At 47.5% G+C, this 26,589-nt stretch overlaps 1 protein-coding gene across 6 annotated transcripts in view; it reads left to right on the top strand.

Annotated features, from left to right (window-relative positions):
• Positions 1-26,589, top strand: part of NRBP1 (nuclear receptor binding protein 1) — a 1,221,009-nt gene that overhangs the window by 675,600 nt on the left and 518,820 nt on the right. For all 6 annotated transcript variants that reach the window (XM_069605466.1, XM_069605470.1, XM_069605464.1 and 3 more), the window contains one exon: positions 6,691-6,744. In XM_069605466.1, coding sequence (XP_069461567.1) covers positions 6,691-6,744 — 54 coding nt within the window. The remainder of the gene's footprint in view (positions 1-6,690; positions 6,745-26,589) is intronic.

Genomic DNA, 26,589 nt, shown 5'->3' on the forward strand with positions numbered 1-26,589 from the left:
GTTGTTTTAACCAGGCTAATGGGCTCCCCCTTCGAGCCCATGCATAAAGCAACCATTAAGGATCTCACTCTGAAGACTGCTTTCTTGATAGCTATCACCTCCATTAGGAGAGTGAGTGAACTACAAGCGCTCTCCATCTTAGATCCCTTTGTAACAGTTCACAAAGATAAGGTGTTTCTACGCACACACCCTAGGTTTGCACCGAAATTCATTTAAAAGTTTCATGTCAACCAGTATATAGAACTACCAACGTTCTTTCAAAATCCTTCAAACTTGTGAGAAGAGCCTACACACACTCGATGTGCGCAGGGCAGTCATGTTTTATATGGAAAAACTCGCCCACTAAGAAAGACTAATCAGTTCTTTGTCTCAGTGGCGACAGGAAGAGAAGGGGATGCAGTCTCCAAATCCACGATCTCTAGATGGATTGTCCAGTGCATCACTCTGTTTCTCTCTTGCTAAGATCTTGCTAAGAGAGAACTGCCCATCAAGCCTAAAGCACAATCTACTCGAAGCACTGGGGCATCCATAGCGTTCATTGCAAATGTTCCCCTGGAGTCGATTTGCAAAGCGGCAACCTGGAGTTCTGTACACACCTTTACAAAACGCTATTGTCTAGATGCTCGCTCTAGATCTGATTCCCAGGTCGGACAAGCAGTACTAAGACACCTTTTTTCTACTGTCCCTCTCACAACACACCTCCAACTCCGGGTACTGCTTGCTAGTCTATGCACAGTATGTGATTCTAAGCAGATTAACAAACATCAGAAGACATGCATTACTTACCGTAGAAGCATTTCTGATGGTTGTATCTGCTTAGATTCACATGCGCCCACCCTTCCTCCCCGCTCGGATGGAAGGAACATAGGTGTCTTATTAATTTCTTTCTGTGCTCACTCACGTTTTGGGTACACTACACGTCACTATAAGGATAGTCTTACAGACACGCCTATGTCGACGTCCACTTTTCGACTTTCGAAAAACAAGATGCAGTACTCTGCAGTGACCACTGGATGTCGGACTATGCACAGCATGTGAATCTAAGCAGATACAACCATCAGAAATGCTTTTACGGTAAGTAATGCATGTCTTACTCACCGGAGTGACTAACATACTCATACTCCTAGTCCATAGTCCCCCTTTTTCCATGCCTCCCGCCATCTTCCCCCCTAAAATAAGAACAGCGAGGTTGAACAGTTAAATACAGCTGACGAGTCAAAGGGGACTGAGGTTTGGCACCGTTGGGTGGGGTTAGGAGAGCGAATGCTCCCAGGGCTGCATCCCCACACACATATGAATTTCTAAATGTCTTACCTGTAGTGTCCCACAGGGAGCCTGTCTCTCAACCCTTTTTAATCTGTATATTAGTCCTTTTTTCCAACTTCTGGTCAGTCTCCGCATAGATTACACCAATTATGCCGATTATACTCAGGTCATCATTAAATTCACCCACAACTACGAGAAAGACCTTCTGAATATTAACTGTCTACGGCCTGATTGAAAACTGGATGTTAAACAGTTCCCTGGCTCTCAATGGTGACACAACTGAGCTCATGCTAGTCTCCTCTCCCCAGTGTCCGTTAAAACTTGATCCTAGATACTATGCCCTTGATATTGTGGGTTCTTCCATCAAGAATAGTCCATGGGTTGAGACACTGGGTATCTTGACTCTTCACTTACTATGAAGAAACAAGCTAGTCCAGTGAAATCCTCATGTGCCTATACAACTCGTCTCATTGGGCATATCAAACCCTTCCTTTCCGATGCCAACGCTGACTCTCTTGCAGTTGCCTTTGTTAATTCTGAGCTGGACTATGGGAACTGCCTTCTGGCAGGCACTTCTAAATCCAACCTGAAAATGTTACAGGTTTCTCCGAATAATGCAGTGCGTGCTGGAAGTGGCCTCTCTAGAAGACATGTGACTGAGGCCCGAACTGCCTTCTACTGGCTCCCTGTAAAACACCATGTTAGGCCAGATTGTATGCAGTACCCTTTGGCAGCACTACAATAACCTTGACCTCCTGGCAGTAGGGACTCAACCTTTGGTAGAAGTCAGAACTACACAGGTTGGTAGGTGGCCGAGCAGCCAGGTTTATCTCAAGAGGGGTCAATGTGAGCAGGAATGTTGTGACAGAGTTTCACAGTACAGTTATCCAAAAACGTTTACACTCAAGGTTTCTTGATAAAACAATTGATTTCAGTTGGTTGTATACGCCTTCTTCAGAAGGGAGAAATAAATGTAACACTGTTAGGCAGAATTGCAGGCAGTACCCTCTGGGAACACCACACACAATTAGGACAACAGGTGTAAACAAAAAACACCCTTTGGTATAAGTCTCTACCACACACTTTTGGTAGCGAGCTGAGCAGCCAGGCTTATCTGAAGAGGGAATGTGAGCAGTAGAAGAAGTTACACAGAAGTATCACAATCAGTGTTTCAAGAAGACACTTACACTCAAGGTTTCTTGGCAAAAAATACCTAAACATTTATTTAGTCATTTAGAAAACCTTCACTAGTAGAAAGAAACTCAATATTAAACGCCAATATACTACAGTATCAAACTCTAAGTTATAAAGACAGTTTGAGCTCCCCTGAAAAGGGAGCCAAATGGCACTTCAGTACTTTTTAAATGGGAATAAAAAGCATAGGTTTGTACAAAGGGTTGGAAAACACTTATCTTAGATAATGCAAAGTTTCAGTGTACCAGGAGGGTCAGTTCAATTCAATAGGCCAGGCCAAATTCAATAGTCCAGTGTTCTTGGATAGGACAGCGCAGTTCTGGTACAAATGGAAAAGTCTTTGTAAAAGTTTTTGGAAGTAGTTCAGATGATAAAGAAAGATATGCTTGGTCACAAGCTGTCACAAGTCTAGGTGGAGAGTACAGGGCAGAAGCTATCTCTCACTGTATGCAAATAGATTAAGGGAGATTCTGGAGACAATGCTAGAATATAACAGATTAAAGGTACATACCAAGCTGTTAGTTGAAACAGGTATTCACAGGAACTGCAGGAGCAGGTTGTAAACAAAGACAGAGAAAAGGCAAAGACAAGCAAGTAGGCTGGGCAACTTGGATTGATCAGAAATAAGGGTGTACTGGAATATAAGGGGTCTCCAGGGATTAAGGAAAGCCCTTGGGATAGGTACCAGCAGATTACTCTTAGCAGTAGTCCTACAGCAACGTCATGACTTAGGCGTGCCGAGGAAACTGTTGTACTCAGTGCAAGGGTAAAACTGAAAGACCATATACTGAGGCAGGTACGACTTCAACGGACTAGGTGAAGGCAACAGAAGTCTTCCCTTGTCTGATCTGAACGGAGACCAACCCAGGGTCACACTGTAAAACGGATTCAAGTGGAGACACCACAGTGGACCAAGATGTATACAAGTAGAAAGCAGTGTTGAAAGAAATAACCAGGCACAGGAAAGGATAGGGTATCAGAAGTTGGAACAGGCAGGAAGCAAGGCAAGGAGCCCAGTGGAACAGGGCAGAAGGCAGAGGAGTGTGGCGAGGCTGCCAGGCAGGGAAGCCCAGAGGAGAAGGGCGGAAGGCAACGGAGTGCAGCAGCGCCGTCGGGTGAGAGCCCACAGGAGCAGGGCAGAAGGTACAGGTGGGAGCCCAAAGGAGCAGGGCGCAAGGCTGCAGCAGTCTGGAGAGGGAGCTGCAAGCATCAACAGGAATCAAAAGGCCAAAAGAGGATTTCCAGGAAAGGTCAAACATCGGTAACAGGAGCACCGGCACGAACTCCCAGAGAAAGCAGTTGACTGACAACTACTTCTGTTCAAAGTGAGCTTATAAAGGCCCTCCCGGCCAGCAGGGTGGAGCTGATTGCAGACTATGGCAGTTGTGTTCAGTTAAGTCCAGCCCTGGCTTCAGTAGCCTGCAGCAGTGGTCTCTAATCTAGTGCTCTCCAGCCTAGCCTGCAGTAGCTTGGAACTGGCATATGCAAACGGGCACTGTGCAGCTCTTAGTAGCTTGCTGCAAACAAATGTATTTAATATGCCTCCTCCAGCCCTCTGCCTTTTGGACAGCCTTCATCCCAAGAATGCATCTGCTGATTTAATCCAAAATCCGGAATGGAACATGCAATTAGATTAGTCCAAAACTGCAGCGGTAAAACAAGGAAATAAAGGGGCGCATGTAGCAGTGCTGGGTGGCAGGCGAGCAGGATCTTGGCACAAGCTGATTGGGCCTGCGAGTTGGGAAAGTTTCACAAACTTGCACCACGAGAGTTAGGATCTCTCAACCGGATGGCACAGTACCTTAAAGTGGAGCAAAAAAGATGCAGCTGAAGACGTTGGTTCCTGGCAGGACCTGCAGGTCTCACTGTTCCTGAGCCTCAGTCATGAGGACACGAGGGAGGACGTCAGATTCCTGCAACGGGGATCGTTTGAGCAACAAAAAAAATGGCATCACTTCAGCTCAAGTAGCTGTGGCTTCCAAACACAAACTGGTGTCCTTCTCACTGGTTAACCTTAACCAGCTCAGAGAATGGTATCCAGGTGTTTGCGGAGTTGATTGGTCCCACCAACTCAAAGGAAGAAGCCATCCTTGAAGGAGCTTCTGTTGATTGGTGATCTGGCAATTCGGGGGTTGCAGCAGGGCTTCACCGGGCAAACCAACGGTCCAGTGGTTGCAGCAGGCATCTCTTTCAAGTTCTTCGGATTCCTTCGGGCAGTGGTCGAGACTGCCTTCCAAGCCAAAAAGCCTTGCCTTTTTATATAGGTTTCTCCCATTCATTCCAGCCTAGCTGTCAATCACACAGCAGTGTGGCTGTCTTTGCCTGATAGCCAGCTGGCCAATCACCTTTTGGGTGCATTCCTGTAACCAAGGGGATTAAGCACAGGGAGATTTGGTCACCTCCCTCACTTCCTGCCCCTGCCAGACATACTGGAGCCAGAGGCGGCCTTCACTCGTGAATCCCACCAAAAACAAAACGAATAAATGGACCAATCCTGGTTTGGCGCATGGAGTAAGTCTCAAGAAGGACCTTTCAGACAAATGGTGAAAAAAGATCAGGGCCATTTTGACAAAAATGGGCACCCATGGGTGCTTTACCAACGCTGCATTTGCAGCCTGCAGTAAAAATACACAATGGTAGTAAAACGTAAACCACTGCCACCAGCCATTAACTGTAGGAGGAATAACAGAAAAATGTTACATGAGAAACTAATCAAAGAGGATACCAAGTGACCCTTCCAGCAGCCTAGTGTAAGATAGTGTGTGCTGGGTCTAGAAACTTACAAAAGTTCTCAATTTCACGTCACTTCTCTTGGAAACAGTAGTTTCACAAAGAGAAGGTATCTAAACCTTTGAAAAAATCTCAAAGACTTCCCTGTGCCACTGCACTGAAGGTGCTGTGTCACAATGTAAAGATGATGCCTATGGAATTTGTCAGACTCAAGTTAAAAGAAACAGAGTCCAAATCACATTAAAAATACATGACTGAGAAATGGGGCACATTCTCTTCAGGTTAGAAATGAAAATGTCCTGAAGTCCAGCAAAAGAGCTGTGGGTCTCAAAGGTAGAAGGGTATCACTGTAATGTACTCTTCTTTGCAACCCAACATAAGAGAATATTATCCCAAATTGTGGATGCAGCGATTTATTTTGTTTCATGTAATGTTAACAGATTGTGGAATTATAAACAGAAATGATTCACATTGAGTATCATAAGTTCTTTAACTGATCACAAGTAATGTGTATAATATTTTGATTGATATTTTCTTGAACATTATTGAAGAGGTGTTACCTCGAGGTGAGTGACCAGGTTTTTCATCAGTAGTTTTGATGAATTAATAATGATATACCTTAATCGTATCAGGCGTGTTCTCCCTGTCCGCTCACTTCGGTCTAATCACACTTTGGAACTGGTCTCACCTATATTTAAGCTTGAGTGATATGGTGGCACTAACTTTCATTCCATTGCCCCTCGCCTGTGGAACTTCCTCCCTGCCCTTCGCGCTGAATTACCTTCTTTTAAAAAATCCTTCAAAACATATATCTCTGCTGATGGATAGCTCTACCTTTCTCAGGATTCCCTGGTCTGATTTTATCTTCACACTCTTCCTGACGTGCTGCGCCCTGAGGCCCTCGGGTGAATTGTGCTATATAAAAGGTATATAACAATAAAAAAAGGAAAGTCTGATTTTTCTGTGGGAAAAAAGGTTCTGTTCCTAGCGAGGGACGCCCATACAGGATGGAGGAAAGGGGACTATGGATTAGGAGTAAGTTGGTCACTCTGGTGAGTAACACTTAATTACTCGAATGGTTGCTTTTGGCTGCTGTTTGAAGTGCCCTTACTTGCTTGACCACTAAACCAAAATTAAGTAATGTCCTCTGGTTAGGCTCTTTTCAGTATTTTTGTGCTTTCCTATTAATTTAGGTGTTCCAGATATAGAGAAATCCATTATAAACTTATGAGAACAAATATTCCCCTGCCTTCACAGTAGTTTTGTTCAACCACGGGAAACCAGCCTTATTTAGTAGAATTTTTTTTAAAAATGGTAAAGAATGTTGGCGTGGTGATCTTAATTTTTACAAAGGCTTTGATTTGCAAGATCGATGCATTAGAGCAGGAATGGGTTTTGAGTGATCAACTGATGAAGTTATTTTCAATGATCATGTGCCTTTCTCTTCTACTTTGAGGCCCACTACCTATGCAACATTTAAAACGTGTTTCTGATTTTTAGGTGGTGCTGATGCAGTGTAATATTGAGTCTGTGGATGAGGGATCCAAACATCACGTATGTATTTCCTTTTTAAATGTTTTTTTAAGGCACTTAGTGTTAACTGGGAAATGGTGTTGACATAGTGCTGTTCTGTTTGTCAATTGTAGAGCACTTTTATTTGCGATTAGAATATTCCTTCTCAACAATCCTACACATTGGTGATCTGCAATGCCTGGCTTTGGTGTGGAAATGTTTGACCAGAATCAATTTGGTACAGCAATTACAACCCACTTTACTCAAATGGTTTCAGTACCCTGTGATTGGGGAAATGTCTGGCTAAGTAAGCTATGTCACATTAAGAGGTATTTTCAGTGCCATCCCTATGGGAAGTGTTGGGAAAGAATTCTCTTTTTGCGCCTTTCCCTCCATAGTTTCTAATGGAACACCATTCTTTTTGCTTTTTTTATCCTGTCCCGACTTTTTGAAGCCAAAGAAAGCCTTCATCTTCAGTTCCCTTTTGTTTGACTGATCAGTCTTTCAGACCAGCAGCATTGGGAAACTTTGTTTTTAACTCATGTACTTGTAACATTGCACACCATCTTACAATACAGTGCAATTGTGGTACTTTTGTATCTCCCTATTGTTTTGCACACAGGATCTTGGTTTACTTTATAGATGTGCCTAAAGAAAAGTTGGTGGCAGCAGATACATTAAAATGCTTGCATTTGTTTTGGTGTGCCCATTAGTGTTAACCGTGCATGGCTACTAAACGTGGCTAGTGCCCTAAAATGGCTCTGCCATGTGTTTACCAGATCCACCGAAGTCCCCTTCTGGTGCCAATACTGAGAAACCTGTGACCTCCCTGTAAAACATACCCGAAGTTTTGCTTGCTGATTCTGTATTCCTGGGGGCTGTAGATTGTTCGATCTCACACCCATCCAGAGCTCCTATAGAGATACATTGTGGTGGACAACCCATTGTACCCCCTCCTGCCTTAGTACACTGGTCCCTGAGGCTACTTTGCTTCCTTGCCTTGAAGAACCTAACTTGGCCTACCTGCAAACCCAGACGAGATCTTGTTGAACTCTTCCACTTTTGAACCTTGAAAATGATCTGCCTAGCCTGTTCAACTCTGAACCTCTGGTGGCCTAAGACCCCTCTGAACATTGTGAGACTCCCATAAACTACGGTTGGACTCTTTAAGACCAGTTGGAACACAGTTATCATAAGTTGGTAAAGTTTGCATATATTTTTCAGATCTTTTTACGAAGAGTTTTTTTCCTGTATGTTATTCTGAAAGTTACTATACCTATGGTCTAATACTTAAGAAACTTGCAGTTGTGTTTTACATTTTACTGTGTTTTAGTACTTTGCTTGCACATGTTTAAGTGTGCCTTATTGGATATATTGCATGACTATCTTGTATACAACTTTGTGTATTTGTGTTTACTTGACTAGGGGTATGCTCCGAGTTCTATGTAACTGCCTACAGCCCCCCCTCTCCTCCTATACTAAGCCTAGCTGCGCGGCCATTCTACCAAACATTTGTGTGATTCAGGCCAAACTTAAGAGTTGGAACCCTGTGCATCCACGGTGGGCTTTTCCAAGTTCTGTCAACAGTAACTTGTATAAAACTCCCTAACAGCTGTCTTGAGGATCCAGCCCTTCGGATTCTTTGATAGTGTCCCAGAACTGCACGGTGGATTGATCAGCTCACCTGTGTTGTTGGCTTGCCAGAACCGCTGCCATTCCGAGTTGATGTCCGGAACCTTGGAAGTTGCCAGCTTGTGCCACAAGTCTGCTTCTCCTCGAATTCCAGCATGCCACCTTCAAGCGAATCTGTACTGGAGCAGCTGCAGTCACCGCGACTGGAAGGAGGCCCGTTGTCACCTGTGAACAATGATCATCGCTGGAACTAGTCTCCCATCCTGTGAAGTGTCATAAGGAGGCCTGCATCATTGGATTTTGCATTTCTTCACTAACGGGCGTTCTATCTTGCATTTCCATTCAGCCAGAAGAGTCCTCGAACCTGGAACTCCTGGGCACCTCTCTGGAACAAAAGGTGGAAGGTCGATCCCCCAGACTGTTGGAGATTTATCATTTGTATGTTCATTTCCTCTCCTAGTGAGACCCCCAGCACTTTATGCTGGACTGCTGGAACTTTTTCTTTAATCCTGAATGAGTGGAGCCTTTTTCCACTGATTCATTCCTATGGGCTCTGTCTTTTGGAACTCTATTCTTTGTATTGTACCTATCCTATGCAGTCTATTTTCCTCCATAACTCTTAAAGGCATCTGTATTTTACTATTGCAGCACACACCTTATGGGCAGTGTTGCTGAGGACTCTTAGGGTTCTCCTTTGAGATTCTTTTCTTTATCCTTAGAGCATTTACAGTTCTAAAGGATCTCTACTAAAACGTAATAGTCTGGGATTGGCACACCCCACCTTCAGTAGAGTGCCAAAGGAATACTTAGTATCCCCTTCTCTCTGCTCCTGTGACCTTTTTAGTCACATAAACAATCACCTAGTTATGGCTGGTGGCAGTGAAACGTGTTCTACCATCTATTGTGTATTTTTGTTATACCGTAGGCTATGTGCATAGCCTCATTAGTGCACCATGGGGCACCCAAGTACAACTTGGGGCCTCCCTTCTTTTTTGCCATTACTAGTGTGGTTGTTCTTTGTTAGACCTAATACCATCCTGGGACGGGGAGGTCTGTTTTTTGCCTTTGTCAGGAACCAGTAGGTATCCCTGCCTAGGCTCTAGAGTTTCTGGGCAGGCAGGAATTGGGAGAGGAGTCTTCCACCCACTGTCCTTTCTCCAGCATGGGGTCTGGCATGGATTCACATGCTCATGAATATTCCCCGTCGTCAGGCTGGGAATCCTCGGTAAAGAAAAAAAAAACAGTATCAGTTTCGTTTCTGATCTCTTTCGTAGTAGTAACCAATCACTGGTCTCTGCGTCATACTGACCACAGCCAATGACTGCCCTCTACCCAAGCCCCGCCTCTGGCAGCCATCTTCAGATTTTTACCGCACGTTCATGTGTTGGGATCCTCGTGCTATTGCTCTCGAGCGTTAGTGCTATTTTTTCACGTTTTTTCTCAAAAACTTCGTTTGTTCGGTCAAAAGAGCCTCAAGCTCCACCGACTCTCCATCCGATCAACGGGGACCCGTGTCGGATTCGTCTACGCCCCTCAAGGGTGAAGATTTCGTCGAGCTACGCTTTTGGAGGATTCCAAAGTTTCTCGGGCCCATCTCTGTCATGGCCCAGGAGAAGGGAAGCTCGACGCCCGGAAAGCTGTTCAGGGTCTGCCCTGGATGCCAGCTGCAGAATGTCTTTAAGGAAGACGAAGACTACTTTTGTCTTTACTGCCTACATGAGGACAAGACGCGTGTGGAGAAGGACTGTGCGTTTTGCGGCAACATGTCGGAGCGGACCATGAAGGACCGCCATCAACGTCTCGCCAACTGGCTGGAAGGGAAGAGCCCGTCCGGCGAGAAGAAGAGGAAGAAATCCGAGCGGTCTTCTAAGACCTTTGAGGACACCCCGGCGACGGGGGTCCAACACAAGGCCAAGCACCGCGAGTCCGCTGGCACCGGGAGCGCCGAACCGTCGGGCTCTACGGGCGCCAGGCAGGGCGCACCCTCCCCGGCACCATCAACCACGAGCCAACGCTCTGGGTCGGGTAAGAGTAAGGCCGAGCACCCGGCGAAGCTCCTGGAGAGGCCCCGGTCGAGCTCGAAGGCGGAGGGGGAGCGAGGCAGTGTCCCCCCCTCAAGGAGAAGGCGGTGAGCGCACCTAAGGTGGTGAAAGCCTTAATCCATCCGGCCAAGGCCTCTATCGAGACAGTCGCGACGGCCCTGGCTCAGCCTGTGGAGGCTACACCAGTGGCGGCGACCTCGGGGCTCAGTCTCCCTGCCACGGCGGAGGGAGTCCTCTTTTATGCCCATCGACAGGACCCCCGTGAAACCTCCGACGGAGAAGAAAAAGGGGGGGCAGGAGGTCGTCGTGGATTCGGCCTCAACCTCTGAGGAGGAACTGATCGAGGTCTTAAGCCACGGCGTTGGAGTGGAAGAAGACCAGCCCGTCGGGAGGGATCCCGACGCAGGAGACGACCACATCGTCGAGGGTCCCGACGGGGCCCCTGACCGCCCGTCGGACTCCCCTCTACCAGCGCCGCAAGACAACTCGGCGGCCATTTTGTTGGCTATACAGTCCTTATGCTCAGAGATGAGGACGAGACTGCCGTTACCAGTGGAGGAGCCACTCCCGTCGGGGGACCCGGAACCAGGGCCTTCGGGCAGCCCCCCTCCTAAGAAGAGAAGATTCACCCTACACCTCCTTTTCAGCCGTCGCGCCCCGTTCAGCGCTCCTCCCCGTCCACGACTCGAGGGGATGACACGGGGACTGACACGGCCGCGACGGGTACGGACGACGAGGATCTGCCGTCGTTACCTCCCACCCGGGCTTCCCCGCCCAACGAGATTGGATCTTTTCACTCCATGATCGCCAGGAGAAGGACGGTTTCCTTTATCAGCGGCGCGAGGCCAAGAGGAAGACTGTCCTCGCGGTGCCTCTGCTGGACGATATTTGGGATGAGGGCCTTGCCCTCCTCAAGAACCCATCCACGACGCCGGCTAGAAGAGACCGGTACGAGAAGAAGTACCGGGTCCCGGACGCGGCCCCCTTGTGCCTCCGGGCACAGCCTACCCCGGACTCCGTCGTCTCCGCGGCAGCCAGGAAGAAAGCGGGGGGGGGGGGGGGGGGGTTTCGGCCTCCACGTCGACTTCCCCGCCGGACGGCGAGGGAAAGAAATTGGATACGATGGGGCGCAGGGTCATCTCGTCTGCAGTGACGACGATTAAGGCGGCCAACGCTTTAGCTATCGTAGCCCGCTACGACAGGGAGCTGTGGTACAAACTGGCTCCCCTGCTGGACTTCCTACCGGACGACAAGAGGGCGGATGCCCTAGAGATCTTGCAGGAAGGTGAGGTGGCGTCGGACCACGCCATCACGATTGCGACGGACATCGCCGACACTGGATTTCGCCAGTTTGGCAACGGCGTGTGCCTTAGGCGGCGTGGATGGCTCAAGGCTACGGACTTCCGTCAAGACGTACAGACCAGAGTCCTGGACATGCCGTTCGATGGGAACAACCTGTTTGGGAAAACAGTGGACGATTCCCTTCAAGCCATTAAAGCGGACACTGAGACGGCCCGGGCTCTCGGGATTCTCCAGCAACGGCGGCCGCCCTTTCGGAGCGGCAGAGGCAAGGGCGCCTCCAAAGGTTCCGGCGGCGGATTTTCCACCTACCGTCAAGCGGCCCGTTCGTGTCAGGAAGCTTACAGGGGACGAGGCAAGTCAGGCGGACCCCGCCGTCGTCGCCAAGGAGGTCAAGACGGCAAAGCTTCGTCTAAGCAGGATGAACCGGCCGTGGGGTCGGGCCCCCACCGAAGCACCCCGGTGGGAGGCCGGCTGGCGAGCTTCATCAGCGTGTGGGAGTCCATCTCCACAGACCGTTGGGTGCTGGACGCTCTAGCCCAGGGTCACGCGCTCGAGTTTCAAAGGAGGTGCCCGCGCGTCCCCCCTGTGGCCAGGAAAGAGCTTCACGTCCCTCAGCTTCTCCTGGAGGTAAAGGCGATGCTCAGGAAGGGCGCCATCGAACTCGTCCCAAAGAGGCTTCAGGGTTCCGGAGTTTACTCAAGATACTTCCTCGTGAAGAAGAAGACGGGAGGATGGCGCCCCATCCTAGACCTACGACGGCTGAACAAGTTCATCAAGGCGCAGAAGTTCCGGATGGTCACCCTCCAGCACGTCCTGGGTCAGCTGGAGGAGGGCGACTTCCTGTCGTCGTTGGACTTGGAGGATGCCTACTTCCATATTCCCATCCTAAAGGGGCACCGAAAATTTCTCAGGTTCGTGGTCCAAGGGCGTCACTATCAGTTCAGAGCCCTTCCCTTCGGTCTACGGTCGGCACCCAGGGTATTCACCAAGTGCCTTGCACCAGTGGCGGCGCAGCTGCGCCGAGAGGGGATCCACGTCTACCCCTACCTGGACGACTGGCTCATCCGAGCCAAGACGAGGGAGCTCGCCGTGGAGCACACGGCAAGGACCGTCCAACTTCTCACGGACCTGGGATTCTCCGTGAACTACGCCAAGTCCCACCTGGTACCCGCGCAAGTCGCACTGTTTCTGGGAGCGAAGCTCGACAGTGTCCCTTCTGGCCTCCCCGTCGGAGGAAAGGACCAGGGCCATCCTGGGCAAGGTGCAGCTGATGTTGGTTGCCGAGGCGGCCAAGGTGAGGTCCATCAAGTCCCTCCTCGGAATGAAGTCTTCTTGCATCTACCTCATTCCCATGTGCAGGCTCCGGATGCGCCCGTTGCAGGAGTTCCTGGACGCGCGCTGGATCCAAACGACGGGCAACTTCGAGGAGAGGATCACACTCGACGAGAGTTTCCGACGAGCGATCCGGTGGTGGGGCACCCGCGCGCATCTGACGGCGGGCATGGACTTCCAGACCCCAGGCCACCAGGAGACAGTGACCACGGATGCCTCCCTGGAAGGGTGGGGAGCGCACACCGGAAATCTGCACGCGAGAGGCCTTTGGCTCCCGACGGAGAAGTCCCTCCATATCAACGTCCTGGAGCTCCGTGCAGTGTTTTGGGCCCTCAGGTCGGTCCTTCCGTCCCTCCAGGGCAAGGTGATGAGGATCTTCACCGACAACACCACCACCATGTTTTACATCAGGAAACAGGGCGGAACCAGGTCCCCAGCACTGTCCAAGGAGGCGCAGGACATGTGGCATTGGGCCGTCGCCCAAAAGATGTTTCTGGTGCCGTTTCATCTGGCAGGGATAAAAAACACCATCGCCGACTCACTCAGCAGGGAGCTGCGCTCGTGCCACGAGTGGGAACTACGGCAGGATCTAGTGGATCGCCTCTTCCGACGGTGGGGCACACCCCAGATCGACCTGTTCGCGACGGCGACGAACTCCAAGTGCCGGAGGTTCGCCAGCAGGTTTCCCCAGCCGAGGAGCATGGGCGATGCTTTCTCGTTCCCCTGGGAAGGCCTGTTCCTATACGCGTTCCCTCCTCTGCCACTGCTGATCCGGCTCATCAACCAGCTCAAGAGGTCACGGTGCAGGATGGTCCTCGTCGCACCTGCGTGGCCGAGGCAGATATGGTTCCCGGACCTTCTGGACTTGTCAGCGTCCCCGCCGATCAAGCTGCCGGTGGACGCAGATTTGCTCTCCAGGGAAGGAGGCGCCATCCTCCACCACGACCCGAAGTCGCTGAACTTGCAGGCCTGGCTCCTGCAGCGCTAGAGTTTGGAGGATACGACATACCGGCCGACTGCAGAGAGGTTCTTGCAAAGGCCAGGGCGTCCTCGACTCTTAAATGCTACGGACACAAATGGAAGAGGTTCTCTGTCTGGTGCCACGCACAGAAGATTAACCCTCTGAGGATTACGGCTCCCCAAGTGCTGCCGTACCTGTTGACGCTGGCCAAGGCTCGACTGGCACACGCGTCCATCAAGATTCATCTAGCTGCTATCTCCCGATACACCAGAACCATGGGGCGGTCGTCCTTGTGGTCTCATCGTTTGGTGAAAGAGTTCATGAAGGCACCGGCCCCGGCGTGGGAGCTCAACGTGGTACTGACCAAGCTCATGGGACCTCCATTCGAGCCTCTGCACTCGGCCCCGTTGAAGTTCCTGTCGTGGAAAACAGCGTTTGTTGTGGCCATCACTTCCGCACGACGAGTGGGAGAGATCCAGGCCCTATCTTGCAAGCCACCATACTTGACTTTTCACGACACGAGGGTGGTGCTCAGGACGCACCCCTCCTTCATGCCCAAGGTGCCGTCGGACTTCCACCTCAACGAACCCTTGGTGTTGCCTGTGTTTTTCCCGTCGCCTTCGTCGCCGGCTGAGAGGTGGACCCCCAGCATCCGGGGGCTGAGGTGTGGATGCGTGAGGGGCCCGGAGCCGGAGTGGGATTTCGGCTGAGGGCCTGTGTGAGGGCTGGGCGAAGATTTGTGCGGCACACCAGGAGGTATCTCGGCATGACCACAAGGCCCAAGGGCAAAAGGGGAAGGCAAGCTCAGCCCTCAGGGGAAACCACCACAACATTACGCACCATGTGGTCGGCACCAAATTTGAAGGAGGGGTCGGAACTCCCGGGAGGAGCAGCAAGCAGAGATATCGCTCAGGGGCAGACGGAGGACTTGGCAAATATGCCCAAGAAGGAGTTTCTCGGAGAGCTGCACTCCCTACAGGTCAACTTGTCCAAAACTTTTCAGGAGCAATTTCAACTGTTACGCACAGACCTGAGCGAAGCTGTGGGAGAGCTGAAGCAGGAGATGCGTCAATTAGGAGAGAGGACCGACATTTTGGAAAAAGGCCTCCAAGAGGCGGACAGAGAGAACGCGGCAAACAGCGAAGCCATAGAAAGGTTGGATGTCGCCACCAGGAATCTTGAACTCCAAGTTGAAGACCTGGAAAACAGGTCTCGTAGGGTCAACATTCGAGTCAAAATGCTGCCGGAATCGGTCTCAGATAAATCGCTGAAGGTGGTGCTTCAGGGAATTTTTGCCGATATACTGGGCGAGGGTGGCCCGGAAACGGTGGAGCTAGATCGAGTGCACAGAACCGGGCGACTAATCACTGGTCAGACGGCAAAACCAAGGGATGTCTTGGCCGCCTTTGCCCGTTACGCCCAGAAGGAGGCAGTTCTCAGGGAGGCTAGGTTACGAGAGCCAATAATGTTCGAGGGTCAGAAGATTGCCCTCTTCCAGGACCTGGCAAGCAGTACCCTTACAAAGAGGCGTCTGATGGGCCCCGTGGTAAAGGTCCTCAATGAGAGATCGATTCGCTACAGGTGGACATTCCCCTTTGGCCTGCTTTTTGATTGGGAGGGGTCCCAGAGACGAATTACATCCCCCCCAGTAGGGGGCTGCATTGCTTCATATCGAGCTGGATGATTCTCCCCCGGGTGGGGGACCGCCGAGCACGATCGGTCGCAGTGGAACGCGACCCTGGAACTGGACGACGGTCCGGGGAAGGAGGAGGAGAGGCCCTAGGGGGGGGGAGCGTGGTCGAGGGAGGGGACTCCCGGTGATACTGGCGGTGCTCCCGCTGTGCAACCTTGACCCGAGATCTGATAAGAGGGGTGGTGGGCTTCAGTAAGGTGTCTTAGAGTATGGGTCACGGGGGGCACAACCATGTTGGAAGCGGAAGGGCGGAGATGCCTGAGTTTGGGGGGAGGAGAGGGCGGGAAGGTCTTATCCTTCAGGGGAGAAGGGGGGTGGGCGGGGTAGTCTTTCAAGGGGTTTGGGGGGGGCGGCAACAAGCAAATGATACCTTATGAGGGGGACATGACCTTCCCTGTTGCAAGCGGTCTCTCACGGCTAAAGGCTCACTTAAGTGGGTAACGCATAATGTTCGGGGGTTGAACACCCCCCTCAAAAGGAAAAAGTTGGAGCACTTCACACAAAAGGAACAACCGGATATTATGGGGCTCCAGGAAACACACTTACTTCATAGGGATCAGGGCAGGGTGAAACTGCGGGGTTTCGATCAAATTTGGCATGCCTCAAGTCACTGCAAAGCAAGGGGGGTAGCCCTGGCAATTAGGAACACAGTAGACTTTAAACCCGAGGGAACTCTAAGGGACAAGGACGGGAGGTATATTATTGTTAAAGGGAAGTGTCAAGGGGTCCCTCTGACAATAGCAGTGGTGTACGCTCCCAACACGGGCCAGGACCCTTTTTTACGGCGGATAGTGGAGCTTTTGGAAGGGTTCTCTTGGGGCCATATTGTTCTTCTTGGGGACCTTAATATTGCCTGGGACAAGGGGAAGGATAGAACAGGTGGCAGCGGGGAGGGCGGAGGAGCGGTAATGTCCAAAGATTTGAAGGAAAGGGTCGGCAGGCTAGGGCTGCGTGACACTTGGAGGGAGGTTAGAGGTGACGAGGAGGGCCATACCTTTTTGTCGGGAGTCCATGGGTCGCAATCTAGAATTGATTACATTTGGGTCTCTGCCGCATTAGTAGGAGCAATCCGGGAAGTCAGCACGGGACCGTTAGGGATTGCGGACCATAAAATAGTTTCTGTAGTGATAGAGGTGGGTCAGAAAAGGAAAGGGATATGGGGCTGGAAACTTCCTGCATACATCATGAGGGATCCGGTGCTCAGGGAGGATATTGAAGAGAAGATTAAGCTCTTCTTCGACACGAACAAGAAGGGGGATACTGGGAAGATATGCGGTGGGATGCCTTCAAGGCCACCCTTAGGGGGGAACTAATAGCTATATCGGCCTATCGGGTGAAACAACTGCAGAAACTTGAATCACAGTTGGAAGCTGAAGTGGAGGTGGCTAGGAAGGCGGCAGGGGACACCCCCTCTCGCAGGGCAATGCGGGTATATAGGAAGGCGGTGGGGCAGTTGGAACTGTTGCGCACCAAGAAGGTGGAAGGGGCAATGCTGTCGGTGCGCCAACAATATTATGCAAAGGCCAATAAATCGGGCACCCTGCTGGCGCGATTACTGAGAGGCAAAAGGGCGAGGAACACGATTACGGCATTGAGGCTGCCAGGGGGGGAGCGGGTCTCGGATCAAGGGGAGGTCCAAGAAGCATTTGCTAAGTTCTACGAGTCGCTCTATGCTACCTAATATCCCCCGGGTGAGAAACAAGAGGACTTCCTCCGGAATGTCCACCTGAGGGAAATAAGTAGCGCGGTACGCGAAGCCCTGGATCGGGAAATTGAAGAAGACGAAGTGCGGGGAGTGATAGGGGCCCTTCCACCGGGTAAGGCCCCTGGCCCAGATGGTTACACAGCCGTTTTTTATAAACTGTTCAGTGTGCAACTAACCCCAATCCTCACTTCGCTGTTTAATTCATTTCGCCTCACGGGCCGCATTACGCCTTCCATGGAGGAGGCCAAAGTCACCCTACTCTTAAAGCCCAATAAAAACCCGGAAGACCTAGCATCATATCGCCCCATTGCATTGATCAATTTGGATGCTAAGATCTTCACTAAGATACTGGCCAATAGGCTAGATGCCATCCTCCCAGACCTGGTACACCCAGATCAAGCCGGGTTTGTCAAAGGCAGACAAACCGCGGACAACATTCGTCTGGTGGCTCATGTACTCGAGAAGGTTCATAAAACGTTCACCCCCGCGATCCTGGTGGCTTTGGACGCGGAGAAGGCTTTTGACCGTGTCGAGTGGCCCTTCCTTTTTCGAATTATGGGGAAAATGGGGTTTGTGGGGGACTTCTTGAGGATGGTCAAGGCAAATTATCAGACTCCCTCCATTAGGGTGATGGTGAATGGGAGTGCCTCAAGGGCAATTTCTCTACAGAGAGGGACAAAACAAGGCTGTCCCCTCTCCCCAATATTATTTGCTCTCTATCTAGAGCCACTCCTCCAAGACATCCGGGAGGCAGGGGATATTCAGGGGATTCCATTTGGAGGGGAACAGCACAGAGTGGCAGCCTTTGCTGACGACATGTTGCTCATGCTTACCGACCCGCGGACTTCGCTGCCGGCCTGCGTGACCCTCCTGGATGCTTTCGGGTCGGCCTCGGGTCTGAAGATTAATGCTAACAAATCCGAGATCTTGAATTTAACGCTTGACCCAGCGGAACGAGAAAATCTACGGGCGGCTTCTGACTTTCTGTGGAGCCCGGGAGGGATACGCTACTTAGGGGTGAGAATTACTGCCAACCTGTCTGGATGGTTTCGGGCAAATTTCCCCCCGCTTCTTAAAGCCGTTAAGAGGGATTTTCTAAAGTGGAGAGCATTGAGGGTCTCGTGGCTGGGGCGGATAGCCGCAGTTAAAATGGTTACACTCCCCAGGCTCCTGTACTTATTCCAAGCAGTCCCGTTGCCGGTACCGGCGAGTTATTTCAAGGAGCTGGAAACTCTAACCAGGGAATTCATTTGGGAAGGAAAGAGACCTAGGGTGGGAACTCGAATTTTGATGGCACCGAAGAGCGAGGGGGGCCTGGCAGTACCGAATTTTAGACGGTATTATGAGGCAGCTCAGCTGCGAATTATTAGGGAATGGTTGAAGGGAGAGGGTGGCTCGCAAGACAAATTGTGGGTAAGAATGGATAGGGCGGTAGCACATCGAAATCTGGCCGAAGTATTGTGGCTCCCGAAACGGCTTAGGCCGGCCCATCTTTATGAAAGCACCATCACCAAACTCATGGCAGACACATGGGATAGGCTAGCAAAATCAGAGGGGATCACCACATTCCCATCTCCCTTCACTCCCATGTTTGGTAACGGGGACTTCTCCCCTGGGGTGGAGAAAGGTGCCTTTGTGAATTGGCAAGAAGGGGGCTGTCGGAAACTGTGCGATATGTTTTCTGGAGGAGAGGTGTTATCATTCAGTGACTGTAAGAAGCTTTTTGCGGTACAAGAGAGGGAGAGACTGAGATATGCACAGATCCGCCATTGGGTTCTTCATCCAGGGAACAGGAAAGCTGCAACAAGGGACCCGACTCCCTTTGAAAAACTTTTGCTTACGAATGACGGGGTGAAAGGTCTTATCTCTAACATATATAAGACTCTGGCAGGCCCTAAGGAAGGGGCCCAATGGGCATATATGCGAGAATGGGAGGAGGCACTGGGACGCCGGATTAGCCGGGCGGACTGGGGGGACACTGTGGAGGAAGATCCCCAAACTGGCTAGAGCGTCCCAATTACAGGAGACGTGGTATAAGATCATGTTTAGGTGGCACTATACCCCGACCCGGCTGAATAGATTCTTTCCTACTGTGTCAAATCTTTGCTGGAGGGGATGCGGGATGGTGGGCTCCGCGGAACACATTTGGTGGGACTGCCCCACGCTGGAACCGTTCTGGGGGGAGGTGAGGGAGGCACAGGGGCTGGCATTTGGACTGAAGGCTGGGAGGACCCCAGCGCACATTCTCTTGGGGGAGCGGGTGGTCTCCGAGGCAGGTGAACCTAGAGGAAGAGGAAAAGCGATGGTCATCACGACTCTGGCAGCTATGCAGTTAATAGCCCAGAGATGGAAAGGCTTGGAAGTTCCTAGTATACAAGATTGGTTCCGAAAACTGTGGGAGATAGTGGCTTTGGAATGGGCAATCTATGCCATGGACAATAAGGCCCAAAGATTCGCAGCAGACTGGGGGGAACTACTGCAAGTTCTTAATGACGATTACAAGGTGATGTGGTGTCCGCAGCGGTTGAGGCTTTTGGATTTGCGATGACTGTTTTGTTGTTTTTGTTCTTATCTCGTTTAAGAGGGAATGGAGGGTGTAAGGACTCAGCTTGTTGCCGGGGGGGCGCGAAGGGGGGGATGGTTTGTGTTATTTTGTAAAATTAATAAAGAGTTTACAAAAACAAAAAAAAAACCGCAGAGTGAAGCAAAAAGTTGCTGAATGTTGTGCTACAGGTCCTCCCTCGAGACTGCTGAGGGACACTGTCCATTGTTCTGCCTTTCGTCATCAGACCAAGGAATCCGGAGGTTGGGTCCAGAGCTGCAACACTGTGGAGAACCCAACCCAAATTCTTTCTTCAAACCAAAGGTACTGTGGGGGAAAAAGGTGAAGCCTGTGTGGAGTGAAGGGCGCGCTGTTGACTGCTGTGCGGCTGGGAAACTGCTTTTTCTTACCTTGAAGCTCCTCACCAGGCTGATTGTCATCACCCGCTCCAATTCGCGGAAGCCTGTCAGATGACAGCAGTTGAGGCGAGCGGGATTTGGAAACAGAGCTTGCTGCATCGTCACGTGCCACTCATAGGCCACTCCCCCTGAACAGTGCTTTAAAATCACAACAGCGCGACCCTTGCAGCATGAAGCCCACGTGGAGTTAAGGGCACGCTGTTGACTGCTGTTTGCGGCTAGTTACGGCGTTTCCAATGGTAAGTGCCTTATAATCTGAGGTTGAAGGCATATTTTGTATAACGCATCTATCGGGTACTTGCCTGTTGCTTTGCATTTTAAAACTACCTATGGAACCTACTAAACCCCGAACTAGGTTACAGGGGAAGTTAGAGGAATCTACAGCCCACATGATTAAAATCCCCATTTACCAAGTGTCACCTGGGGAATCCTTGTCTAAATCTACTCTAATAGATGAGGAAAATAAAGAACCTAGAAGCACTGAAGGTAGCAAGCAAATACTAAATATAGAAGCCATATCTAAAAAGGTGGAATCCACTCTGTCGCTTGGAAAATTTCATTAATCTAAACAAGATATTCTGATTTCAAATCAGATACCAGAATTCAATAAAACAAGTCAAGATAACATTCCAAAGACCATTAAGCAGAATGTTTCTTCTGAGGTCGCCCCCATGCTCCAAAACAGTTGCCTATCGAAACCTCAGCAAAAGGCCTTTAACAACACGCAGGACATTCTGGCAATGGCCTACAATTCCTTCTGCTCCTGCCTTACCGTCAGTATAATCCATAATTAAAACATCTAAAAAAACAATAGAAGAAATTTGCTTTACACCATCTCTCCAAGATCGAGCAAAACTACACTGGCAGTCAACATATCTACCTACGGTCTCAAACAATTATTATAATAAACCCATGGCAGTTCGAATTGCTAGTCTCTCTTGATATCACTGAGATAGACGCCTTCATGGACTCCCAGGAAAAAAGAAATTAAGTCCTTACTACCTTGAAGCACATATTCTCCCCTGAAAGAAGGCACAACACTCCTGAACGAACTGTCACCCAACCATAAAACGGAGGATATTCAATCTTTTTCTTCAAGTATAAAAACTGAACATCCAAGTCATTGTCCGAAAATCCAACAAAGACTGCCAACGACAATGCTTGAATTACAAACACTTTAGTGGTGGTATTATCTACTGCAATGATCCCATTTTAAGATCCAAGAATATATGGTCGACTCTACAAAAGATCAAGCGACGCTTTTAGCAATGATAATGACCAAACAAACATACCTGGAAACTTTCATAAACACCATCCATGATCGCCTTAAATGCGAGGCAGAAACATCTAGAATTTGGCAAACGCGTCTAGCAGAATTGGCAAGAGTGGATGGAGTAGATAAACAGAATCTTATGGAAACTGTTTCAACAATTACAAAAAAATGGATTGATACAAAGCAAAAAAACAAGTACAACTGATTGAACAATATGTAACCAATCAAACACAAACTGAGATTTCAACTAACAGACGCTATGAAAACAGACCAAACCACACAATACGAAATTCAGATATTCCCGGCTGCACCATGTAATCTGACAATGCTGATATTGCAGGTTAATGTTGAACCACCTTCTTGCACTCCGTTTGACATTTTTGATCTTTCCAAACGTGGTCTAGTGGGGAAGTATCAACTAAACCAAAGAAAAAAAGCTACTAAAAACCCTCAAAATGGTTCTCGTGCATTCCTCAGGAAAATCCAGTCTGTTCAGAAATCATTACCGGAAGGTACAAAGAGGAGCAATAATCAGTTTGCTATTAAGTAAATATGTACACAGCAAACTCCTCAAAAAATAAAGAAGATAAATGCAATAAAAGAACGTCACTAACTTGGACAATCAAGCATTGCCGGAACCATTGGACGCGTTGTTGGAGGTAATCAACCAAACGCTTAACAATCCGGTAAATTCAACTCCAATGATAGATTTATCAACAGCCGACAAAGTAGGCGAATGTAATTCGATCTCAATAAACTCACAAGACGTCACTTTAATGATCGTCGACGAATGTCAAGATACGATTACAGACCAATCTCAGAGCCAATATGACGAAGATCTATAAACTAATGTTTCTTTGGAATACTCAATGATATCTAATGATGAATCTTGGTCATCGGTAGATAAGCAAGTTGGCTGCAATAACAGAAGCCCTACGACCCAGCCAAGTTTTCCACTTGATAGACCAATATTCCAAAATCCGCTGAAGGTTTCTTGTGCTTATAGAATAGCATTATTTCCGATGACATCAAATACCGAAGAGCCGGTAATAATGAACAGAGCCAACATTTTGCGATTATTTAAAGCTATTCCTCAATTAGTACAAATCAAATCTGATCTAGAAGTAATTATTTTTCCAAATAAACGATATACGGAAGAAGCACACATAGACTTCTACAAACAAGACTTGATGCAACGAGTCTTAGCCACCAAACAGCAGTTCTTAACATTGGGTTTTGAAATAGAAGAAATCTTTGTCTCTAGGTTGATGGCCGATAAAAAATTAAAGAATCTTGCACTGTTCGGGCAATACGCATCTAACAATCTTGAACAGAGCAAATTGCTAACATCCGCTCACAATGTTAATGATTCAAGAACAAACTTGCAGGCACAAGACATTAGAAAAAGCGAAATTCTATGGCGAGACCATCGAGGGACACCACAGCATAAAACAAAATTGAACATTGATCAAAGTGGAGGGAAAACTTACCTATAACAACGAATGGGTAATGCTTCCCAAGAGAGTAATACATCCTTATGCTCTTGGAATACGAGAGGACATAAACATCTCTTTGAAAATCATTCGTTCATTTTGGAAGAATTGGACATTATTTGTCTGCAAGAAACTTGGCTGAGCGAAGAGGTAATATACGACGGTTATAGTACCTTAATGAATCCAGCAATAACTTCACAACATGGCAGACCAGCAACAGGAATGTTGATATTAACAAAATGAATGCCGTCCTGGAGAATAATTTCAAGTAAGGACATCCACCCTTGGGCACAATACCTAACCATCAGAATGTCGACTGTGAATAATTCTGAAGTGTCTCTGCCTTTGGCCTCTATTCTTATATGCATTTTTAACATCTATTGGAATCCTAATGCAATGACTGATACAAGATTCATAAATTCAGTTTGTGTTGAAATCGACAATTTAGCCATCTCTAATAGTGGAACAGAATTTATTATAGCAGGAGACTTAAATTTCCACCTTAAGTAAAGGACATAAACTAGACCCTACAGAGATGTCAAGTAGAGCTAAAAAATGGACTGAATTAAATCTTAAACATCTTTTTAAGTGATCAGCTTGTAAATAACAAAGGCATTGCGTTACCGACGTGTCCCTGAGAAAAGTCCAATTCAATTATTGATTATATTTATATATCAGAAGGGATTCAAAAATTAATAACTTTGACTGGTAATTTGACACATCCGGACAGTGACCACCATCTGATACTTATTGAATGGTCACACATGTAGTAAGAGATCGACGCTTAACTTGACCTGAACTTGAATTTACCAACGGGCTGAATAGACTCTGAATAAAGCAACATCAAATATCAGAATTAGTATCACCTTTTGAAGATGCTCCAATTAAAGAACAGAAATTGAATTATGGATGGATCTTAGAAAAATATCAACAATCCGGGTCAAATCGGATGAATATACAAAAACAAATTCATTTCCATCACTTTAACATGGAAATTCAACTGAAAAAATGCAACATTACAAACGATTGCGACAATTAAGGAAAAAGGAGGAAATAGACTTTGAAATTGAAATAAAAAAGAAAAGCACACGTATTCCAATCTTAATAAAATCAATTAAAGTTTCTATCAAGCAAAACTATGCAGAAGCAATTTTAAAAGCACTCAATAAAAAAAATACGCAGCAACTATGGTCTTTGTTGAATGCCTCATCTAAACCTCAGAACATGATTCAAGAAGTTGAATCACATAGATGGGTTAATCACTTTTCAAATGTATACAAAATGACTGTACAACCATCCACAAGTGACATAGAAAAAGATGCTAACTCTTGGATTTTTAATTGGGATATAGAAGATATCACCAATACCATCAAGTCCCTTAATTCTTCGCAAGCACCGAGCCCCGATGGCCTAGCAAACATTAATCTTAAAGCTGCTCCAGAAGATTGGTGTAAATTCTTTCATCTCCTCTTACGTTTAATAGAAAAGACAAGAGATTCCTTGCACTTGGACAACAGCTGTTCTGATTTCAATCTACAAGGCAGGATATCGAAAAAAAACCCGGCTAATTATAGACCGATAGCCCTGCTAGATCCTTTGGGAAAATTATTTGCTGGTTACCTCCAAAAAAAAACTGAATACATTGGCAATAGATAATGACAAAAAAGCTAACAGACAAACAGGCTTTGTAAATAAAATAGGCACAAATGTCAATCTTTTGTTGCTCAATATCCTAAAACATGAAGCAATTGCAAAATCATATCAAGTATATGCAATCTTTATAGATTTTAGGACGGCTTTTGACTCAGTCAATAAGCAATTGCTATGGTCTAAGCTAATATCTTGGGGATGCCCTTCCAACATTCTAAATCCAATAAAACAGCTATATTTGAATACTTCCATATGCGTCCGGCTTATGAATGACGGAAGAGTGACAGAATCTATTCCTACTTGGAATGGGTTAAAACAAGGCTGCCCCTTAGCCGCTTGCCTCTACAATCTTTTTACCTATGACTTTGGAGAAAAAATTCAAAACAAAATGGCAAATCCACCAAAGCTCAATAGTGAAACCATTCAAAAATTAATTTATGCTGATGACATCATTATTCTGGATAAAACCTTGAAAGGTCTTCAACTAACATTGAACAAAGCACAAGTTTATATGATAGAGAATAACTTGCAAATTAATACTGACAAAACTAGAATAATGAAACTCATTACTCAAAAAAATAAGATGCAATGAAACAAAGATTCAATTAGGAAATAAAGTGCTCATGACAACCAAAACAATAAAATATCTAGGTGCTAATCAATACTTCAGCGAATGAAAAAGAATGGAAAGATCACATTGAGGGGAAAGCTAGATCTTTGGCAAGACAAGGACGCTTTTTTCATCTAAAATATGGGACATATTCAGCAAAAGCCACAATCTTGCTCTATAAACAAAAAGTAATTCCAATCTTGACCTATGAGAGCGAATCACTTATCAATCAACAACTAATGAGATGGCCCTACAATGAAGCAATATTTTGGAGGAAAACTCTTGCACTGCCTAAGGCATTTCCTATGTCCAGAATACGATTTGAATTAGCTTTAGTCTGTTCAATCCATAGTACTCTGGAAACAAATGGATCTCCTTAGAAACATAATTTTGGATGAAAATATACCAGCATTGGAAATCCTGAAAGAAAAAAAACAAGCATTCCAGACGTCAAGTCTCTTCAAATGGACTACTGAGATTAAATCGATAAAATGAAAAATGAAGATAACACGGATGAAATGTTGCTAAATAGACCTCAGTATGCAAAACGAAAAATTTAAATGAATGGCTGGATAAGAGCTGTAGAAGAACAGAAAAAATATAAACGTCATCTTCATGCTGAAACTCAAGTAAGAGCACTCAACGAATTACCACATTATTTGTCACAATTTCCGTGTTGTAACATCCGTGATCTTTTTTTGCGTTTTCGATTTAATATATTACCCACGAGAGATTATCCATTTTTGATAGACAAAACACACACCAGCTCCTCGGTTGGTCGATTTTGTAAAGATCCAACTAGACAAACTCTATTCCATTTAATTATGAGCTGTCCAGCTCTAAAAGCAAAGACTTATATAGAGATTTCTTCAAAATCTCTGAAAAACAAATGACAACCGAAGAAAGATGGGCAAAAATCAGCGTCTGATTATCACTGTGATCAAATTTTGGATTGAGATTACTAAAGAATTTTAGATGAACAATAAGAATACGATGTTGTAAATCCTTTTGTAAAACTAATGTAAGTATAAATGAAAAGTTTGTTAAAACAAACACAACATTTTAATAAAAAATAATTGCTTACCTGATTCCAAGAAGTGGCTCCAGAGCGTTGGAGTACACGTATAGGTGTCCATGGCAACCCACTCTTACCTCTGACCCAAGCTGCTGCTTGTGTCCCCTTCCCGAATCTGTTTTGAAGTCTCCTTTGATAGCTTGCTGCTTCAATAACTT

This window comes from Ambystoma mexicanum, chromosome 4p (assembly GCF_040938575.1).
Source record: "Ambystoma mexicanum isolate Mex_15411 chromosome 4p, UKY_AmexF1_1, whole genome shotgun sequence".
NCBI classification, from domain to species: domain Eukaryota; kingdom Metazoa; phylum Chordata; class Amphibia; order Caudata; family Ambystomatidae; genus Ambystoma; species Ambystoma mexicanum.